This window comes from Protomyctophum bolini, assembly GCF_963924005.1.
Source record: "Protomyctophum bolini genome assembly, chromosome: 22".
NCBI classification, from domain to species: domain Eukaryota; kingdom Metazoa; phylum Chordata; class Actinopteri; order Myctophiformes; family Myctophidae; genus Protomyctophum; species Protomyctophum bolini.
This window is the reverse complement of record NC_137883.1, coordinates 2,204,203-2,228,248: the sequence shown is the minus strand read 5'-3', so window position 1 is coordinate 2,228,248 and position 24,046 is coordinate 2,204,203. Positions and strand designations below refer to the sequence as shown.

Genomic DNA, 24,046 nt, shown 5'->3' with positions numbered 1-24,046 from the left:
TTTCCCCTAGACAACGTGAAAAACTGCAAAGAATAACAAACAAATAATATCTTTTAACCACAATGAATTATACATGCATATGAATTATGAATGTCCTCTTTGACAGTCGAGCTGTGTCTTTTAAGTGTCCATAATCATGAAATCGTCCATGTTCATGAATGTCCACATTATAAACAAACACACAATGAAATGTCCATTACATTCACATGTTCACAAACGATGACATGACAATACTGTTTACAAACAAAACAACAACATGTAACATACCGTGTGCGCCTTCTGCCAATTATTTTAGGGGAGTTAGTTAATTTGAATCTTTATTTCTTTATTTTAAGGACACTTGTTTGACGTAGTAAGAGCTCCACCACTGAAACTCTGTTTGTTCTGACTGAGCCTATAGCTCGCACAGGTGCACTCAATGCTGCTCAACCCTAATCAGAGGGCTCTGGCCCTGCATGCCCTTCTAGGTCATAATTGTAATGTATTGGCTTTAATACATATTATGCTATACCAGGGCTCCCCCTGTTGACAACTGTTGATGGTGCATTCCAGCACAACTGCATGTGCACCAGCCTATTATGCTCCCGCTTGTATTCATTCACTAAATAACCCGGCATCCAAACAGAAGTACTGTGTCCGTGTCCATTCATAAATACTACAGAACCCGATATATTACAATAATGAAGCGAATATGGTTTCATCTGTGGGTTTGAGTAAATGGTGCGCTGTGACTGGCCAGTCGTGATTGTGATTGACAGCCTACACCTTGCTGTAACTTGGTATCTGTAATGTGTTCTGTTGCTGCAGGGTGAACTACTGTATGGGTAGCATTATAGTATAATCGATGCCTTACCCCCCCCCCCTCTGTTTTGGAATGAGGGAACATAGGGCTGAGGGAACATATAGGGCTGAGGGAACATATAGGGCTGAGGGAACATAGGCCTGAGGGAACATAGGGCTGAGGGAACATAGGGCTGAGGGAACTTGGGTACGGTCCCAACACTATTAGGGAGGACATTCAAGATGATGATGACGAAGATGAATAGATCCTGCAAATAATGTATTGTAGGCATAATTGACCATGGGCTCTTTAAGAGGATAGGTGTGTGTGTGTGTGTGTGTGTGTGTGTGTGTGTGTGTGTGTGTGTGTGTGTGTGTGTGTGTGTGTGTGTGTGTGTGTGTGTTGTTAGTGTGAGTGCAGTGTGTGAAATAAATGGACACATTCTGCGTGCCCAAAGTGAGAAGTTGCAATACCTTTATTACCTGCAGTAACATCTGTCAACAATAATGGTAGAATACTAATAAACTATCAAAGTACTTTACATAAACGCAAGATATTCTAATACTATTCGAAATACTTGCAAATCTGTATATATGGGTGCAAGAATAGGGGAAAAACTAGTCCCGGCCCCCTGTGGAAGACCCCCTGTATTAACTACTACTCATTTTTGTAATCACTGCCCAGCTACAAAAGCTTTTAATGCTTTAAGTATTATCTAATTTGACATTGTTCTGGAACAGGAGCAGAGCGAGGAATGTAATGAGTACTGAGATGAGTCCGGGGGGTCCCGGTGAAGAAAGACCCCAACCTAAAGTCAGAAAAGATTATTCTGGCTACTTTCAAAGTGTAATAATAATAAATCAACTCAGAATATTTAAAAACCTATAAAACAACCCTAATATTATGAAAATCGGACATTAATTGTCTGGCGTAATATTATGGGAGGTCCCAAAATATATGACCCCCCAAATAAGGGGTGGGGGTCGGGAAAATTTGAACCCCATCATTTTCTGACAGTTTGGTCCCTATGAAAGCCAAAAAAGCAAAAAAAAACACTTTTAGCAAAAAAATCCTACGGAAATACACCTCGTACCACACTATTGTTCCTTGTCAGCGTCGCATCCAACACCTCACTGCTGATCACAGAATATAGGCCTATATACACACACACACACACACACACACACACACACACACACACACACACACACACCGTGTAGTGCCCACTAGCTGACTCGGTGACGTCACTTACTCATGAAACTTAAGTGATGAGAAATGTGGGTGGATGATTTCCATTCAGCTGAAAACGCCAGCTAATTTATTCATAAAACTTTAACCTCTGTTGTACTTTCACAATCAGATCTGATAATCTGATATCATAATGATTAGTTGTATGTTGTGTAAAGAGATAAGACATGTAGGTGGATGATTTCCATGAAACCATGTGGTTTCAAGAGAATAACCGTCCGATAAATTATGACATTCGGGTATTAACCACATTCTATCAGTTACTCAACTGCCAAAAGGCCAAATGTATTTATTTTCTATACAATCGGCAGACATCCCTCCTGCTTTAAAAAAGACAATATAATTTTAATACTGTACTCATTAAGCTACTAATCTAGACTGAAGTAATCAAAGCGGGTCATGTTTGCAAATCAATAATACATCAGTATTGTGATATTAACCTGAGGGCCACATTTTAAGGTGGGGGCCGCATGTGGCCCCCACCACGGCCTCCAGTTGCCCATGTATGATTATAGTATTTGACCACCAGGTGTGTGAGCAATGCTTCTGACACATTTAGGCGCTCGTGTTAACGTCATTCCAGCAGAGCCCCTATAGGACATACTTGGGCAACATGTGGCCCCCACCTTCACTTAATGTGGCCTGCAGGTTAATAGAAATGTGGGTGGATGATTTCCATGAAACCGCGTGCACGCTGACTCAGCTGAAAACGCCAGCTAATTTATTCATAAAACTGTTGTACCTTCTGTTGTACTTCTGTTGTACTTTCACAATCAGATCTGATAATCTGATATCATAATGTTTAGTTATGTTGTGTAAAGAGATAAGACATGCAGGTGGATGATTTCCATGAAACCATGTGGTTTCAAGAGAATAACCGTCTGATACACGGCTCAGCATATTAACTGTCAGTAGGCTGGGGTGAAAAACCCAAACTCAACTGTACTACACCATGCCATACCATACATATAGGGATATGACACTACCGAACCCAAACTGTACTACTGTAACAGCCGTTGGCTGTTTATGATTATGTTTTGATTAATGGTGCTAAGTATATATAGAGCTGATGCTATCATATATATATTTATTAGTAGCCTAGGCGTGCTTAGCTGGCCTTCCCTCCAGCCGACTGCTTATGTGTTTCATGTCCGGTTTAGTTGTAGTTCCATTTGTCTGTCTGTTAGAGTGTGTTTGTTGATCCATGCAGTCATGTAAGTCATACTACTCATTCTTGGCTCACAGAGCCATTCTGTCTATCATTTTGTGATGCACTTAAGCCACTTTGTTATTTATTGTTGAATTGAGTATTAAAGCAGATACTCTTTTATGAGCCGTGTTGTTAAGACCCCTAGACTTGAACAGTTTGTAACAACTACACCATGCCATACCATATCATGATATGTTAATATAGGGATATGACACTACCGAACTCATAGCTAGTGGCAAACACATGCTAATATACTTAAGTTAGCTTCAATGAGCTTCAATATATTTTATAAGATTTAAGATACAGTCATGACCTTCGGGTATTAACCATGTTCTACCAGTTACTCAACTGGCAAAAGGCCAAATTTACTTTATATACATCGGCAGACATCCCTCCTGCTTTGCATAAGATCAAAGTGATTGATTTCAAATCAATGAGTTACACTGCTAGAGACTAGACTAGAGTATATCATATGGAAAGTGGAGGACAAACAGATGCTGCATGCAGACTAAATGCTAAGTGGGATCAGTGAGACATTTGAGCAAGGTGTTCTAAGAATGGCTGCCAAATAGCATGGAACGTGCTTGAGTTATCCATCACAACATAACACATTTTCTCCATGTGTAATATACAAGTCAGTTCAGATAACTGGTTGGAGTGAGGTCTGTTATTTCTGAAATACTAGGACTGGATGCAGTGGCGTGCACACTGCACAGACATTTTGAGGGGCAGGTGCTCAAGTGAAAAAAAGGTCACCTTGTGCAGCGAGTGGAACCAGCCGGTTGCCTGTGTGAGATTTAGACATTTTGGGGCCTAAATAACTATAACAAAATACATACCGGTACATAAATGTGTCATGCACTTTAATGTCTAGACTTTAAGCTTCCTCCTTTTTGGCTGTGTGTGTAAGCAGGTGACACGCATGCACACACACACACACACACACCCACGCACGCACGCACGCGCACGCACACACACACACACACACACACACACACACACACACACACACACACACAATTCAATTCAAAGGGCTTTATTGGCATGAGAAAACATACGTTTACATTGCCAAAGCAGAAAGAACAATACAACAATACAGCAATACAATCAAAACAAAAATTATGTACTTTGAAGGTCAGAATCTTCAATAGATCAACTTCTGTGTACCAAGATAACTCGATGCAGGTATAGTGCAGGAATATAAACAATGATTAGTCTTTAGGGTGGTTGTGTTCCATTTGATATCCTTCTCCTATCACAGCAACTCACAAATCTTGCTGCTGTGTTTGCACATTGTTGTACTTCGCCCAGCAGATATGGGAGTTTTTTGTCATTGGTCATGTTTTCAAAATCTCCGTGTGTGGTTGTAATCTGTGGGAAGTATGTGTCTCTGATGTCTTGGTACAATGGACAGATGGTTAGGAAGTGTAGCTCGGTTTCCACTTCGTTTAGTGTACAGTGGGTGCATAGTCTGTCTTCTCTCGGGATACAGGTCTGCCTATGACGGCTTTTCTCGATCGCGAGACTGTGCTCACTGAGTCTGTATCTAGTTAAGATTTTTCTTTGTTTTGGGTCGGTCACGGTGCTCAGGTATTCTGCCACTGTGTATTCTCTGTTTAGGGCCAGATAGCATTCTAGTTTACTCTGCTTTTGTGTTGCTTCTTTCCAATGTGTTTTCCAATAGTTTTCCCTTTGCTGTTTTATAATTTGGTTTAGTCCAATGGGTTTTCTATCTCGTGGCTCTGTTTGTGTTTGTGCCCGGAGTTCCAGGGCCAGCTGGCTGAGGGGGCATCTCTCTAGAGTTTCACTGTGTGTGAGTGCCTTGTTATGGAGTGCATCTAGGTCACTTTCTTTTAGGTGGTTGTAGAACTTAAGTGCTCTCTTTTTTATTTTGATTATGAGTGGGTAATGACACTACTGCATGGGGTCTAGTCTATCTACTTTGTTATAGCAAATGCTCCACAACAACACAGTGAAACAGTGAACAGTGAAACATTCCTTAAACAGTACTTAATTATCTGTTTTGAATCTCAGGTATGTTTCCATTGCATGTCTCATAAGTCATCAACCTAGAGTACACACCTTAATGAACTGACACCAACTATTTAAGCTACGTTGACAAACACAAAACTAGTTTAGCTTGTAGAACATCCTGTCTCCTCATGTCCCCAAGTAACACTGTCCTCTGAAAGGCCATCTGCAATAACCTAATATTAAGTATACTGCGCACCCATTCACCTTTGCAGCTAAGTGTCCCTTTCTCGGACTGCAACTGTAGCCTACTTACTGTATAAGACGGAAGACCCATTTATTGAAATCCCAAACATGGAATATACTTGGACCATGCATTATGCCACATATAATGCCTGTCTGGACGGCCACCTGCCAGTATACAGTGGATAACTTCCCAGTCTTTCTGGGTAAGTTAGGTGACTATATAGCTATTTTTACCCTGAAATCCCAATTTTGGGCCTGTCATTATAGGCTAAGAAGAAAGGACAATTGCTGATCTACAAGGTCACAACATGCCGTAATGTGTTGTGAGCTTGTAGATCGGCTTTTCCCCAAAAATAAGTTTTGATAAATGACTTATTTTAAAATGTGTAGCGCAGTGGAATAGAGTAGACATTTTATGACACGTCAAGAGTCAATTAGTACTATAGGCTATACATTTGTGTTCTGGTAATATCATTGATCACTTGTTTTGCATGTCCGTGGCAAAAATAAAATATTAATGGAAAAGTCCATCACATTCACAAGCTGGCAAAGTGATTTCCCCGGGTGCAGATAGCTGCTGTATTATCATGGTTATTGGTGGTGGTGGCAATATTAATAATTTTAGTCTGAATATATCAAATCCTGTTTTGAGGATCACACAAGAATAGCATCACTTTATGGACAAAATAGAGCCAAAAGGGTTCATAATTTCAGTCTGCTTGAGGTGTAATGCAGCTTTAAACAAAATAGCAGACAGTGGCACTGGTACATATCTGAACTCATCTTCTCACAGTGCGTGTCAACCACATAGCCGACATTTCTCAGCTTCAATGATCAATCAATCAATCGTTGCATAGAAGCATCATGGTTTTGTTATGCGTACACACCCATGGTACTGTGCCAAGAGAACTCACAAATCAAACGCACGTACAGTACACGCAGTCAAGTTGTCTACAGTCTACCGATGTTAACCATCTCAAACCCACACCCTAACCTCCCACGGGGAAGCACACCTAAACTGCGGTCATCCTGTTCAAGAGCGTTCATTTGGGCAAGATAGTCGAGCATATTTAAGGAGATCACGAGCAAAGAAATACTTGATGAGTTCCTCTAAGGATGACAAGTAGCCCTCCCAGTCACCTGACCGACAACAGAAAGACAAAGAGAAAAGAGAAAGACAGCAGCAGCCTGGCTGATCTTGGCTGATCTTTATTTAGCAGCAATATTTGCTACACTTGGGTCTGAGGCACCTTACTTTGAAAATAGCTGATCTACAAGCTCAAACTACAACCTTGTAGATCAGCTATTGTTGGCTAAAGTTCTCCTTGGAAAAGGGATGCTATGGTTCAAGTGGTTTAATGTAAAAAAAAAGAAAAAAAGTTCCTATCCCACAATGATTTGGTGGGCCCCTGTATAGTAACTCTGAGGACCCCCTAGGGGTCATGGGCCCCCTGTGGAAGACCCCTGGTATTGGCTACTACAATTTTTTTTATATCAGAGCCCAGCTACAAATACTTTTTTGCTTCATTTATGATCTAATTTGACAATATTCTGGAGCAGGAGCAAGGAATGTAATGAGAACTGGAATAGGCCCAGGGGTCAGTCCGGGAGGTCCCAGGTGAGGAAACACCCCTACCAAAAGTAAAAAAAGATTCTTCTGATCACTTTAAAAGTTTAAGAAATCAACTCAGAATGTTTTAAAACATACAAAATAATTCTAATATTATGAAAATCGGACATTAACTGGCTGGCATACTGTTCTGGGAGGTCCCAAATAGATGACCCCCCCAGAAACGGGGTGGGGGTCGGGAAAATTTGAACCCCATCATTTTCTCATAGTTTGGACTCTATAGAACCAAGATCTGTAAAAAAATCTATTTTAGCACAAAAATCCTACGGGAGCTGTTTTTTTGACGCCTCGTACCACACTATACCCATACAGTAGTTCACCCTGCAGCACAGAACACATTACAGATACCAAGTTACAGCAATGACACTACTGCATGGGGTCTAGTCTATCTACTTTGTTATAGCAAATGCTCCACAACACAGTGAAACAGTGAACAGTGAAACATTCCTTAAACAGTACTTAATTATCTGTTTTGAATCTCAGGTATGTTTCCATTGCATGTCTCATAAGTCATCAACCTAGAGTACACACCTTAATGAACTGACACCAACTATTTAAGCTACGTTGACAAACACAAAACTAGTTTAGCTTGTAGAACATCCTGTCTCCTCATGTCCCCAAGTAACACTGTCCTCTGAAAGGCCATCTGCAATAACCTAATATTAAGTATACTGCGCACCCATTCACCTTTGCAGCTAAGTGTCCCTTTCTCGGACTGCAACTGTAGCCTACTTACTGTATAAGACGGAAGACCCATTTATTGAAATCCCAAACATGGAATATACTTGGACCATGCATTATGCCACATATAATGCCTGTCTGGACGGCCACCTGCCAGTATACAGTGGATAACTTCCCAGTCTTTCTGGGTAAGTTGGGTGACTATATAGCTATTTTTACCCTGAAATCCCAATTTTGGGCCTGTCATTATAGGCTAAGAAGAAAGCACAATTGCTGATCTACAAGGTCACAACATGCCGTAATGTGTTGTGAGCTTGTAGATCGGCTTTTCCCCAAAAATAAGTTTTGATAAATGACTTATTTTAAAATGTGTAGCGCAGTGGAATAGAGTAGACACTATGACACGTCAAGAGTCAATTAGTACTATAGGCTATACATTTGTGTTCTGGTAATATCATTGATCACTTGTTTTGCATGTCCGTGGCAAAAATAAAATATTAATGGAAATGTCCATCACATTCACAAGCTGGCAAAGTGATTTCCCCGGGTGCAGATAACTGCTGTATTATCATGGTTATTGGTGGTGGTGGCAATATTAATAATTTTAGTCTGAATATATCAAATCCTGTTTTGAGGATCACACAAGAATAGCATCACTTTATGGACAAAATAACACCCAAAAGGGTTCATAATTTCAGTCTGCTTGAGGTGTAATGCAGCTTTAAACAAAATAGCAGACAGTGGCACTGGTACATATCTGAACTCATCTTCTCACAGTGCGTGGGAGCCCAGCTACAAATACTTTTATGCTTCATTTATGATCTAATTTGACAATATTCTGGAGCAGGAGCAGAGCGAGGAATGTAATGAGAACTGGAATAGGCCCAGGGGTCAGTCCGGGAGGTCCCAGGTGAGGAAACACCCCTACCAAAAGTAAAAAAAGATTCTTCTGATCACTTTAAAAGTTTAAGAAATCAACTCAGAATGTTTTAAAACATACAAAATAATTCTAATATTATGAAAATCGGACATTAACTGGCTGGCATACTGTTCTGGGAGGTCCCAAATAGATGACCCCCCCAGAAACGGGGTGGGGGTCAATTTTAGCACAAAAATCCTACGGGAGCTGTTTTTTTGACGCCTCGTACCACACTACAAGCGTCTGATGTATAATTTGATATCTTATGACTTATAACAAAGGTCATATGGTCATGACTCTGGTGTAGATTAGGGGTCCAGGAAGCTAGGCCTGGGAAGATCTCACCCCAGAGATCTCACGCAGAGAGACCCATTGTCTTTATAAATCACTCAAGGAAACCCATTGTCCATATGAGTAAATCTTAATCACTCACTGTCGGTTGAGTTTATTTCAGGTACAGAATTTACATACAAGTCTTAGAAATGGCTTGTGTAAACAAAGCCTTTGTTCCTGATGCTGACAGCACTCCAGAGGTTGGAGACAGTGTCTTATCCCCGGTGCCACGATAAAAACAATCACCAAAGCGCTCCAAGAACTGCTGCCGTCTCTCCCATCCACCATTAAACGTGTTATAGTCCATGTCGGAACCAATAATACAGCCCTCCGCCAATCGGAGTTGACAAAAGATGAATTTCTTCATTTGATTGATCTTCTACGCAGCTCTAAAATGCCATTCTTCCTCTCCGGCCCCATCCCAACTTTTGGCCGTAGTGATGAGCAGTTCACTAGACTCGCCAGTATGAGTGCCTGGTTGCAGCGTCTCTGTCGCACGTATGATATCGGTTACATTGACAACTTCAATCTTTTTTTGCACCGTGCTTCTTTTTTCTACAACGACGGTTTACACCCGAGCAGCCGGGGAAGTCAAGCACTGGCCACAAATATAACTGTTAGCCTCCGCCATCATCTTTCACCCTACTCGACAATAACAACAACAACACAGTCCAGTCCTGACACCTCTGTGATTTCCGTCACGGATTGACGTCCCCCTGGTCCTAGCTCCAGTACCATTAGTTCCGCCTCAATTCCCAGCCTCATTTCCATTGGACTTGGACCAACATCCACACTTACAGTTGCAGTTTGTAACACAACAATTATCACACTAAATATTAAAACAATAATAACACATAGACAGTTAAATATTTCTATGTCAAAGCGTGCAAATACTCTCTCAAATTTAATAACTATCACATCATCATCGTCATCATCACCATCATCATATATAACTAGAAATAATGATACCCATATATCTACTATTTCAACAACAACTGGCAATAGAAATCATATACTGCCTTCAGTGCCACTCCCCCTACCTAGACATAATATTAACCACCGTATCCTCCGTCCACTGAAGCGTGCATCTGCTCCACCCAAGGCTGAACTAAACATTAGTATGGCTCTTTTAAATGTCAGGTCCATGATCAATAAAACTTTCATCCTGAAGGACTTTTTTATGTCTCACAAATTGGACATTATGTTCCTTACAGAGACCTGGCAGCCTGTAGGTGACCTCTCAGCATTTTCAGAACTCCTCCCCTCTGACTGTTCCTTCTTCAGTTCCCCTCGAACCACTAGCACTGGTGGGGGCCTAGCGACAGTTTTTAATTCAAATTTAGATTGTCAACTGATTGAACCTGCCCGTCGTTACCCCAGTTTTGAGCTCCAGCAATTCCGGATAAACCTGTCCTCTCATGTATTCTGTGCTGTCATCTATCGCCCTCCAAAATACAACGCAGGTTTCATCCAGGACTTTGGTGACCTCCTATCGGAAGTCATGGTCAACTATGATCATATTGTGATCTCTGCTGATTTTAATGTGCATGTCTGCTGTGAATCAAAACCCCTAGTAAAGGACTTTCTTAATCTTCTCGATGCTTTTAACCTAACACAATCAGTTACCGGTCCTACCCATGATAAGGGGCACACTCTTGATCTTATTTTGTCTCATGGTCTATCTATCACTGTCACTGACATTTGCACGTCCTTCTGTATCTCCGATCATTTCCCCATCCTATTCACTGCCGTTATTCCCTGTTCCAAAATCAAATCTGCTGCCCCTGCCCGTCGCCAGCGCACCATCACCTCTGCCACTGCTCCTCATTTCTCCCGCATTTTTAACAATTCAGCAATTTGGGCCCTTGATCACACTAGCACTCTGAGTGCGGAGGAACTCCTCTCCATGTTTAACCATACATGCACTAGCACCTTGGATTCCGTTGCGCCCTTTAAGCTCAAAATTAAGAGCACTAAAGCACTCTCTGAGCCATGGCTTAATGTTAACACCCGCGATCTCAGACGAGCCTGTAGACGCGCTGAGAGGAAATGGCAAAAAGATAGACTTCATGTTTCATTAGAGATTCTTCGCGACTGCCTCAGGGACTACCAGAAAGCTGCTGTAGCTGCAAAAAAGGACTATATTTCCAACCTTGTGTCTAAAAACAGTAACAAGCCACAGGTCCTCTTCAATGTCCTTAACTCCATCATAAATCCCTGTGATACATCCCCGGTTGTGCCCTCACTTACTCTCTGTGACAACTTCCTTAATTTCTTTCTAGATAAAATTACTACACTCAGATCTGCCCACTCACCTTCCCTGGTGCCGGCCCTATCCACTCCCACTGCTACCCTCACTCATTTCAAGCCTGTCTCCCTAACCGCACTCACTGATATTGTCAATGCTCTGCGACCAACTAATAGCCCCTCGGACAGCATCCCCTCATCTTTATTGAAAGATGTCTTCAGTTCTGTTGGCCCCACCATTATTTTAATCATAAACTCCTGCCTGAAGTTGGGTACAGTCCCGGCTAATTTTAAACACGCCACTATCAAACCTCTTCTTAAAAAGAATAATTTAGACCCCTCCGTCCTCGCTAATTTCCGACCTATTTCCCAGCTCCCATTTTTATCTAAAGTTTTAGAAAAAGTAGTTTACATACAGCTTCAAGCATTTTTAACTACTCATGGTATCCATGATACTTTTCAGTCTGGTTTTAAACCTGGTCATAGCACCGAAACGGCCCTACTTAAGGTTTTTAACGACCTGAGTTTAACCGCTGACTCAGGTAGTCCGGCCGCCCTGGTCCTTTTGGACCTGACTGCCGCTTTTGATACCGTGGATCACAGCATCCTGCTCTCCAGGTTAGAGCATTATGTAGGTATCACTGGTACGGCTCTACTGTGGTTTAGATCCTACCTGACTGACAGGAGTCTTGCTGTCAGGCTCGGGGAATACTCCTCACGCACCGCCCCCCTGTTCTGCGGAGTTCCCCAGGGCTCTATCTTAGGCCCCATTTTATTTTTATTATATATGCTGCCCCTAGGAAGCATAATTAAGAAGCATAATGTCTCTTTTCATTTCTATGCGGATGATGTGCAGCTCTATCTACCTCTAAACACCAATAGTCTGCTCACAGACCCCTTCCAGCCACTCCTCGATTGCATCTCCGACATCAAAAGTTGGATGCTAAATAATTTTCTCACCCTCAACGAAAGTAAGACGGAGGTTATCATTTTTGGCCAACAGTCAGCCCCGTCCCTTGCCACTTTGGGACCCCTCAGTGCAAATATCCACTCATCTGTCAAAAATCTGGGTGTGTTCTTTGATAACAACCTTAAATTTGATAAACAGATTAGCTCCGTGGTCAAAGCAAGTTTTTATCAACTTAGGCTAGTGGCCAGGATCAAGGGCTACCTTTCCCAACCTGACCTTCAGAGAGTTATCCACGCCTTTATCTCATCGCGGCTCGATTATTGCAATGCGCTATATGTAGGCATGGACCAGTCCACCCTCAGACGTCTGCAGCTTGTCCAAAATGCCGCCGCACGCCTACTCACTGGTACGAGGAAGCGTGATCATATCACTCCCGTTCTTGCCTCCCTCCACTGGCTTCCTGTTAAATTCAGAATTGATTTTAAGATCTTATTATTTGTTTTTAAATCTCTTAACGGTTTGGCTCCCCTGTATTTATCGTCACTCATGGTCCCTTACACCCCATCCAGGGCCCTGAGGTCAGCTGACCAGCGGCTCCTGACTGTGCCCAATTCAAATCTCAGGTCCAGAGGTGACCGTGCCTTTTCAGTTGCTGGCCCCAAACTCTGGAACTGTCTACCCCCTCATATTAAGTCTGCTCCTTCCTTAGAGGCCTTTAAGTCTTTACTAAAAACCCATTTCTTCTACCTGGCTTTTAATGTTTGACCTAATTAACCTGTGTACTTTTTGTGTTGCTTCGATTTTGTAATATAACCTGTGTACTTTTGTGTTGCTTTGATTTTGTTTTACTATGTTACTTGTGTCATGTTTCCTGTACAGCACTTTGGTTGGCCTCCTGGTCTTTGAAAATGTGCTCTATAAATAAAATTTGATTTGATTTGATTTGATTTATCTTAAAAGTAATGTAGTCTCAAAACTGCAGTCTAGAATATATTTATGCTCAATTTGTTAGACCTATTTATACCTTCTATCTTTTTCATTACTTAGTTTCATATTCCGTTTGTTTAAGACTGAACTATAAAGTTAGTTGAATGTATGACATTACAGAGCTATTCTTATCATTTGTAAATATATAACCTATTTTGAATTAGTCTTTAAAGTAAGATTCGGTTAACTTGTGTTTTATCCTTTAATTGGTAAAGTTTATTATGAGTCAGTAACAGTTCAAATGTATTCCTTTGACATTTCATTCTTATAGTTACATGTTTTAATAAGGTTCTGTATACATAAATATTATAGATATTTAACTAGTCTTATTAATATAAAGGTACAGTTAGCTGGCCACATGAGCAACATGCATTATGTCCCGCCTACTCTCACAGGCCATCCTGTGACGGCAACAATTTTGATTGGCTCCCATAGAGAGGAGGCAGCCTGTTTGAAATCTGAGGCGGGACTTCTGAAGTGAATATAATGTAATGTTGTAACCTACTTAACACTTTTAGTGCTGGCGGGCTGTGGGCTGCAGACCCGATCAATGCTGAACGATTCTATGGACTTTTGAACTTTTTTAGGGGCCCACAGCGAGGGGCCTCTTATAGCGAGAATCACACCGCATAAATCAAAAGAAAGCCTAACTTGTCCACTTCAATTTAAAAAAAAATATATGATTCTACCATCTTCCATTCTGGAGATATTGACCTTTTTCTAACACCTGCTTTTGCCTGCATGCTGCTCGTGAAAAAAAACAACAGAGATATGGAGGCTTGAAGTTGACAGACATTGACAGACAGATATAAAAATGAACACAAATAATATCATATACATACTATACACTGAATGAAAGCCCTGAATGTCTACTTTTAGGAGGAAAACAAATACACATTGATCCCATGTACAGTTTGTCTAATTGTTTATTGAATGCAGCTTGCGGCCACCAGAGAGAACTTTAGAGAAAGCATGGACCTGAAGAACTATTATTCACAAAATAAGGCCTATAGCGACATGTACATACTATATACCGTATGAAACGGAAGACTCTCTGCTTTCATAAGAAAAATACTAATACTGTAATATTAATAAAAATCACACCCCTGTGAAGTGAGCAGTGCAATGTTGTAGTCCAAACTATGAGAAAATGATGGGGTTCAAATTTTCCCGACCCCCACCCCGTTTCTGGGGGGGTCATCTATTTGGGACCTCCCAGAACAGTATGCCAGCCAGTTAATGTCCGATTTTCATAATATTAGAATTATTTTGTATGTTTTAAAACATTCTGAGTTGATTTCTTAAACTTTTAAAGTGATCAGAAGAATCTTTTTTTACTTTTGGTACGGGTGTTTCCTCACCTGGGACCTCCCGGACTGACCCCTGGGCCTATTCCAGTTCTCATTACATTCCTCGCTCTGCTCCTGCTCCAGAATATTGTCAAATTAGATCATAAATTAAGCATAAAAGTATTTGTAGCTGGGCTCTGATATAAAAAAAATGGTAGTAGCCAATACCAGGGGTCTTCCACAGGGGGCCCATGACCCCTAGGGGGTCCTCAGAGTTACTATACAGGGGCCCACCAAATCATTGTGGGATAGGAACTTTTTTTCTTTTTTTTACATTAAACCACTTGAACCATAGCATCCATTTTCCAAGGAGAACTTTAGCCAACAATAGCTGATCTACAAGGTTGTAGTTTGAGCTTGTAGATCAGCTATTTTCAAAGTAAGGTGCCTCAGACCCAAGTTTAGCAAATATTGCTGCTAAATAAAGATCAGCCAAGATCAGCCAGGCTGCTGCTGTCTTTCTCTTTTCTCTTTGTCTTTCTGTTGTCGGTCAGGTGACTGGGAGGGCTACTTGTCATCCTTAGAGGAACTCATCAAGTATTTCTTTGCTCGTGATCTCCTTAAATATGCTCGACTATCTTGCCCAAATGAACGCTCTTGAACAGGATGACCGCAGTTTAGGTGTGCTTCCCCGTGGGAGGTTAGGGTGTGGGTTTGAGATGGTTAACATCGGTAGACTGTAGACAACTTGACTGCGTGTACTGTACGTGCGTTTGATTTGTGAGTTCTCTTGGCACAGTACCATGGGTGTGTACGCATAACAAAACCATGATGCTTCTATGCAACGATTGATTGATTGATCATTGAAGCTGAGAAATGTCGGCTATGTGGTTGACACGCACTGTGAGAAGATGAGTTCAGATATGTACCAGTGCCACTGTCTGCTATTTTGTTTAAAGCTGCATTACACCTCAAGCAGACTGAAATTATGAACCCTTTTGGGTGTTATTTTGTCCATAAAGTGATGCTATTCTTGTGTGATCCTCAAAACAGGATTTGATATATTCAGACTAAAATTATTAATATTGCCACCACCACCAATAACCATGATAATACAGCAGCTATCTGCACCCGGGGAAATCACTTTGCCAGCTTGTGAATGTGATGGACATTTCCATTAATATTTTATTTTTGCCACGGACATGCAAAACAAGTGATCAATGATATTACCAGAACACAAATGTATAGCCTATAGTACTAATTGACTCTTGACGTGTCATAGTGTCTACTCTATTCCACTGCGCTACACATTTTAAAATAAGTCATTTATCAAAACTTATTTTTGGGGAAAAGCCGATCTACAAGCTCACAACACATTACGGCATGTTGTGACCTTGTAGATCAGCAATTGTCCTTTCTTCTTAGCCTATAATGACAGGCCCAAAATTGGGATTTCAGGGTAAAAATAGCTATATAGTCACCCAACTTACCCAGAAAGACTGGGAAGTTATCCACTGTATACTGGCAGGTGGCCGTCCAGACAAGCATTATATGTGACATAATGCATGGTCCAAGTATATTCCATGTTTGGGATTTCAATAAATGGGTCTTCCGTCATATACAGTAAGTAGGCTACAGTTGCAGTCCGAGAAAGGGACACTTAGCTGCAAAGGTGAATGGGTGCGCAGTATACTTAATATTAGGTTATTGCAGATGGCCTTTCAGAGGACAGTGTTACTTGGGGACATGAGGAGACAGGATGTTCTACAAGCTAAACTAGTTTTGTGTTTGTCAACGTAGCTTAAATAGTTGGTGTCAGTTCATTAAGGTGTGTACTCTAGGTTGATGACTTATGAGACATGCAATGGAAACATACCTGAGATTCAAAACAGATAATTAAGTACTGTTTAAGGAATGTTTCACTGTTCACTGTTTCACTGTGTTGTTGTGAAGCATTTGCTATAACAAAGTAGATAGACTAGACCCCATGCAGTAGTGTCATTGCTGTAACTTGGTATCTGTAATGTGTTCTGTTGCTGCAGGGTGAGGTTGCAGCCCTAAGGTTGCAGTTCTACTTGCCATATGTTTCACTGGTCTCATGACACATGGACTACTGCCACACTCTATGTTGTCTGTCACTCTGGTACCAGTTATCAAGGACAAGGCAGGAAAAGTGGGGAGCTTGGATAACTATAGGCCTATTGCTCTTGCCAGGGTATTATCCAAGGTCCTTGAAAGGATCCTATTAAATCGTTTAGGCTCCTTTTTTAACACCACGGACAATCAGTTTGGGTTTAAGGCTAAACATGGTACTGACCTCTGCATTTATGCTCTAAAAGAGGTGGTTGATAACTACAAAAGCCTTAACTCATCCGTTATAGTTGGTTTTATTGATGCTTCCCGTGCCTTTGACAGGGTCTGTCATCAGAAGCTGTTCCTAAAACTGAGGGAAAGGGGGGTGCCTGACAGCGTCATAAGAATCCTGGCATACTGGTATGCTAACCAGAGTATGCAGGTTAGATGGGGAAGTGGGGTCTCGGCTCCCTTTACTGTAGGTAATGGGGTCCGGCAGGGGGGGTTACTCTCCCCAGCCCTATTTAATCTCTATATGAATGATCTCTCTGTTCAGCTGAATAACTGTAGCACAGGGTGCATGATTGGAAACTCCCTGGTTAACAATCTGATGTACGCTGATGATTTGGCAATACTCTCTCCCAGTATTGTTGGCTTTCAACAGCTGCTAAATGTATGCTCTGAATATGGGGTAGCGTATGACGTTAAATATAATGCCAAAAAGAGCGTAGTAATGTTCTGCAGAACGAAAGGGGATAAAGACCTCTCCTTTCCATCCTTTTATTTATCTGATCAGGTGGTATCCATCTGCAGTAAAGCGAAGTATCTGGGACATGTAATAACTGACCAACTGTCTGATGATGAGGATCTGTATAGGCAGCGCCGTATACTGTATGCTCAGGCAAACATGCTGGGGAGGAAATTCCGCTCATGTTCACCTGAGGTGAAGGTTAATCTCTTCAGAGCATACTGTACTCCCCTCTATACCGCCCCCTTGTGGGTAAAATATAAGAAAGCAAGTTTGTATAAACTGCAGGTTGCCTATAACGATTGCATGCGTATACTATTGAACAAACCGAGGTGGAGCAGTGCTAGTGAGTTGTTCTGTAGTGTGGGAGTTTACACCTTTCATGCCCTACTGAGAAACCTGATGTACAAATGTATGTGTCGGCTCAATGAGTCTAAAAACTGTATAATTATGCTGCTATGTAACCCCAGCTTCAGTAGCACCAGGTACCGGTCTGCTTTTTGGAAGCACTGTTATGAATGTTTATTGTAAAATTATGTTTTATGGGTTAGGGGTGTTTCTCTCTGTATGTAGTGTTTTATGTTGTCTGTTGTTATTGGACCTTGAGTCTGAACAAATAACGTTGATTGATTGATTGATTAATCCTGATACAAGTGAGACAGGTACAATTATTCATAATGTCAATACTTGAATATTTAAACAACAACAAAAACGGACAAAACCAGAACATTTTTGCAATAGCTTTTTGCAATGACTTTCAGGAAAATATTTGCAATCACAAAATACTGTAACGTTAGCTTTTAAAGTAGCATTAAGATGCTTACTATAGGTTTAACCTTCTTTAACCCTTATTGATTCAAACAGGTTCCACCATTGTAGAGAAAGTCAAGAACAAGGATGATGTAAGTTATCTTTTTTTTTTTAAGTCAAGTGCATTATTTAGTCCTGACCTCCAGGAATGTTTGCATCATATCTGATTGATTTAATTGTAGTGTGAGTGATATATTTTGTTAAAAGGTTAAATCACTATATTCTGACAGTAATCATTGCTATAGAGTGTGTTCAGTAACAGAGGTCTCCATGTCTCTCCAGCTCTTTGATAAACAGAAAAGGCATTTTCAGGTAGTTGACAAGATTTCAGCCAATCTGTATCCTGACTGTGTATCCTGATTGCAATGCATTGTTTAAAGACATGGAGACCCCTGTTACTGAACAAACACTCTATAGCAATGGGTACTATCACAATATAGAGCTATTTAACACTGTTACTGAACACACACTCTATAGCAATGATTACTGTCACAATATAGAGCTATTTAACACTGGTACTGAACACACACTCTATAGCAATGATTACTGTCACAATATTGAGCTTTTTAACACTTATTTTAAACAAATAAAATCACTTACACTACCTTTAACATCATTATGTGGAAATGTATTAACTTTGTTTTCTATGTGTTTTCTTTTTCTTTTTAAAGGTTGGCAAAGTACACAAACCTGTGAAGAATTCAGAGAAGATCATCCCAGAAGAGCAACTTCGGAAAGTCGATGAACTGTTTTCTAGACTTAACCTCAAACACCACTATAAAGATAAGTTGACTACTGCTGACTTTCTGAAAATTCTCCCTTCTATAAAGAAGCATGATGAAATAATTGAGAAAGACGTAGCTCACACGTTCCTTCAGAAGTTGTTGATGCTAGACCACAGAGCCAGGTACATCCCAGTAGCAGTGGGCAGTACCGAGGACAAGCATTCAGCAACCACTGAAGTCGCTGATGACATTGACACAGAAGACAGCGACTGTGATTTTATATTCAGCTCCAATGTAGACACTAGCCAGAGCCTGAAGCAGAGCCACGTCCATCCGATGGATGTTCAGATGGCTGTGTTTCACTGCTCAGATAGCTTCCTCAGGCAGAACATGATTACTAAACTAGCCCAGTGTCAGTATGCCTTACCTTTGCTAGTGCCAGACCCGTTCACAGGGGATATCGAGTGTCCTTTATGGACTTTTAGACAACTCAGAAAATCCTGGAAAGTGACTGATAAATCAGGTACCATCACAAGTAAGAACATGCCCATCTGTCAAGCTAAGACACCTATGGTGTCATTTTTCCGTCTTGGCTCCGACACCTCTGTCGGAGATGATGACACCTTGTCATCATCTAAATCTCAGCTGATGAATACCATAGTCAATGACCGTCACAGCACGTTCTTTCATAGGCACTGTCCAGGCGCCACCAAATCTCACTGCCTGATAGATGGTATGGCAGAGATTGCCTGGTATTACCCTGCTGGAAAAGCCAATGATGCTTTCTCTGACTGTGTTGCCTTCTGTAACCTTCATGGAGATGCTGTATTACATGAAAAACAGCGTGAGATACTGATCAACAAGGCTTCAGTCAACGTTGTCCTTGTACCTACTCTGGGAAAAGGTGACAAAGGTTGGAAAATTCTGTCAGACCTTTGCAAGCGTCCAAATCATCTCATTTGTCTCCGAGCTGATGATGATTCTGCTACAGTTGGGATAGGATCAGGAAAATATAAAATGGGTCTGAAGGGTAGAAGTCAGTCAGATGTGGCTACAGAATTGAAAACAATACTTAAAAAGATTTTGTCAACACCACACGAATCCTTCCAGCTTGATACCATGGCAAGTGTCTCTGGAATCAGAACAGATGAAGCTGAACACCCATGCCAAAGAGGGAAATCTGCTGCTGTGCAGATTCTGACATTGCTTCAAGGAAAGAAGCTTTCAGAGATCAAAGACACATTTCTGCCATGCCAAGGCAAAATGTGGCATGAGTGGTGCAAACTCAATAAAGATCGGTACCGTCTCCAAGGAGACGAGGAGAAAGACAAATCTAAAAAAGAAAAGGGAATGGAGCAAAAAAGAACTGAACAACGAGACAAATCCTCCAGTAAGCTGATGAAGCTGTTTGTTCAAAACCTGCAGTCTCTGAAAGGGGATGAAAAACGTTACTTCCTAAAATGGATTGGAATCTTACTGGATACCTTCTCAACAGACGATCTTTATCAAATCAACCAGGAATATGATGCAAAGTGGTCAGCGGTCTTGGCTTTGAAAAAGAAGCGTGACAATCCAAAACAACTGGAGGAGAAGCAAAAGGAGTTGGAAGACATTTCCGAGAAACTGTATTCAGCGACAGTTGGATTTGAGCACATCCTGAGAGAATTGGGACAAATGTACGAAGCTCATGCATCTCCAAAGAAAGAAGGACACTCTGAATACCCTAAGCTGGCTGCAGAGCTCATGATCACAGGACATCCAATGGAGCTGATGGACGGAGATGCAGCTCACGTGCCTTTAACGTGGATCACCAGTGTTCTAGACGAGGTCGTCAAGACACTGGGAGACAAGAGGGTTTTTGTCTTGTCAATTTTAGGCATCCAGAGCAGCGGAAAATCCACCATGCTGAATGCAATGTTTGGATTGCAGTTTGCGGTGAGCGCCGGCAGGTGCACCAGAGGAGCCTTCATGCAGCTGGTGAAAGTGTCAGAGGAGAAACAGGACGTCTTCCAGTTCGACTACGTCCTGGTCGTGGACACCGAAGGACTGCGTGCTCTCGAGCTGGCGGGGAAGAATATGTTTCACCATGACAACGAACTGGCAACGTTTGTCATTGGCCTGGGAAACATGACTCTGATCAACATCTTTGGAGAGAATACGTCTGACATGCAAGACATTCTTCACATTGCCGTTCAGGCCTTCATGAGGATGAAGAAGGTTAAGATGACTCCAAATTGTATCTTTGTTCATCAGAATGTCACAGATATCGAGGCTGGTAGCAAAAACAAGGAGGGGAAGAGACGACTACAAGAAGATCTTGATGCGATGACGAAGCTAGCTGCCAAGGAGGAAGTGGTCAATGCAGAGTTCTTCAGTGATATAATTGCATTTGATGTGGAAACCGATGTGAAATACTTTGCCCAGCTGTGGGAAGGCAGCCCACCCATGGCTCCTCCAAACCCGGGCTATAGTGAGAGCATCCAAGAGCTGAAGGACATGATCCTCTCTAAAGCAAAAGAGTCTCGTGGAATTCCACTGTCAGAATTCAAAAGCACCATTGAAGACCTCTGGAATGCCCTGCTGAAAGAAAACTTTGTGTTCAGTTTCAAAAACACAAGGGAAATTTCAGTGTACAGAACAAGACATGTTGAACACTGAAAACCAACTCCACACCAGGATTGATAATGGCACAACCATTGACAAGATTCAAAATGAGCTCGTCAAAGGAATGAACAAGACTCATGAAGAAGTGGTACAACAGATGAAAGAGCACTTTGACGCCGTTAAAGATAAAGACATACTGCTTCAGTGGAGAGGACGATTTGAAACCAAAATTAAAGACTTCCATGATGACCTGGTGAAAGGATCCAAACAGAAGCTTGAGGAGATTATTCAGCAGAGAGATGCTCGGAAGAAGCTGGATGATAAGAAGACGGTGTACGAAAACAAGCTGCTACAGGAGAGCAAAGCACTTGCCGGTGAATTAAAAGGCAAGGCAAAGGAAGAAAAGGAACTCAAAAGGGCGTTCAATGATCTTTGGGAAGGTTGGGTTACTGAATTCAAAGCTGATATTCCTTCCATAAAAGAGATCAACATGCAAGAGGATGAAGATTATATCCTTCAGGAGATGGGCATTGAGCATTATCATGAACACAGATGCTCTGGTAAATACAAAAACCTATCAGATCTATGGGATTATTCGGTTTATGTAAGCCCTAAAAGCATGATCTCTAAAGGATTGAACAAGATTGGGATTAGTACAGACCTACTTCCTTATCAAAAGGCTAGAACCTTCATCCGCAATATTGTGGATCAATCCGTTGGCTTTATTGAGAGCAAACCTGTTCGAACCAGAGGCTACAATAGCAGTTACTTGCAAGAAGTAGCAAAGAAGGTCATACACCAGTTCAAAGAATTTGATTCAGACAAGACATACGCCCTTAAACCTGCGTTTAAAGTTGATCTTTTACTTCATGTATTTCAAGCTGCAGAGAGTTGTCTTTCCAAGTCTCACAAAGAATTCAAGATCAACAATGATCCACTCACTCATTTGGAAAGCAAAAAGGTCCAATACTACAACGCGTTCAGAGGCTATTGTGAAGGAAACTCTTCTGCCGCTGTGCTTGGTGAGCTGCTCTGTAGCAAACTGAAGGAGTCTGCCACTCAGTCTGTCTATGACAAGACCGCCCTTGGCTTGGCTGCAGAGATGAAATGTAGTCTCCCTCCCTTCAGCGGGAACAGGGTGAACATGGAGAGACATGTTTTAGTATCACTGGCAGAGTTAGCGGACTTTGACAGTTACATGAACTACATCACAAGTCCAAGGAAGCACGTGGAGACATTTATAAAAGAAAAGGTTAAGGAATACATCACCACCAACCATGACAAGGTACTCGATATCATGCAGAATCATGTGGAGAATGTGTGCCAGCTTCTGGATCAAGCAGTGCATGACGCGACAGAGAAAGTCACGACTCGGAAAGGAGACACCGACATGTGGCTGGAGGAGTTTTCCAGTCTGTTAAAGGATGATCTAAGATTCGACACAAACTGCTATGAAAACTTCAATGACATAAACCAATTTGATTTTCTTAAAGATGAGATCAAGAAAGGTCTCCGTTCCATGAAGGATGATTTAAACAGCCTCTCGATCAACACGGAGGATGTTCGTGTGAGCCCAGATCAAATTCTCATCGACCATTTGTGCAAGTGTTGCTGGGCACAGTGTCCGTTCTGTGGCGCCATTTGCACCAACACCCTAGAGGATCACATTCCTGACGATCACAACGTCCGTTTTCATCGTTCGCCAGGGATTTGCGGAATGTACGTTAGAGGCAAACCAATACTTTCTCTTTCTTTCTGCACAACAAAAGTTGGAAGTAATGGAGGTTTCTACAAGTCAGCAGATTCAGAGAATCTTGTCTTGTACAAAGAGTATCGAAAAGCTGGTCCAGAGTTTGCCAACTGGAAGATCACGGATGATGAATCAAAATTGCTTTACTGGAAGTGGTTTGTCTGTGAATTTCAAGAGAAACTGGAGACGAAATATGGCAAAAAGTTTGCGGACAGCGACGAAATTCCAAAAGAATGGAGAGATATCACCCAAGAGGAAGCTATTGAAAGCTTGAAGGAGATGTAATCTGTGACTTGAAACATTCACAACCCTCTTCAAAGTGACACAATCCGATACTATCGTTTGATGACTCTTAACACTTGAGTGTCTTTGAGGTCTTTCTGACCCATTTTGAGATTGTGAAGTTGATTATCTTTGCCCGTGAAGCTCTCAGAAGGTTTCCTTCCATGACCTTTCGTAAATATTCGATTCAAATGAACTCTGTTCTTTTTACGTTTATTTTACATCTGAAACATTTTCGGTCAAACTGACCCCTCAACCCCTTCCTCCCCCCACGGGAGTGGACTTTAACACACAGACAGCCCATTGTCCAATTTAAAAGACAATGTCTTTACCCCGCCGGTGGAGGTCAAAGCCTCTGGAGACCGTAGCCAATAACATTGCATGAACAAAGGTATTTTTGACCTGAAGTCAGCTTGTGTGGTGCCTGGCCTTACTTCAGACATGCGAGTGTTGAAGAACACTAACAGCTAAATATGCACAAAACAACACACATTATTTAAAAAAAAATACATCTGTGGCGTAGTAGTGAGAAAAAGTAATTTGATGCTGATTAGACTTAACCAGACTCCGTCAGATGGTGGCAGTATTCAGTTCACAAATTG

The 24,046-nt window shown here is 41.6% G+C and overlaps 1 protein-coding gene across 1 annotated transcript in view; it reads left to right on the top strand.

Annotated features, from left to right (window-relative positions):
• LOC308310444 (interferon-induced very large GTPase 1-like) overlaps window positions 1-23,447 on the top strand; it is a gene marked incomplete at both ends in the record, with an annotated part of 29,177 nt that extends 5,730 nt beyond the window's left edge. The window contains 2 exon segments of the mRNA XM_080756786.1: window positions 18,755-21,450; window positions 21,452-23,447. Coding sequence (XP_080612912.1) covers window positions 18,755-21,450; window positions 21,452-23,447 — 4,692 coding nt within the window.
• Window positions 23,448-24,046: the final 599 nt, after the last annotated feature.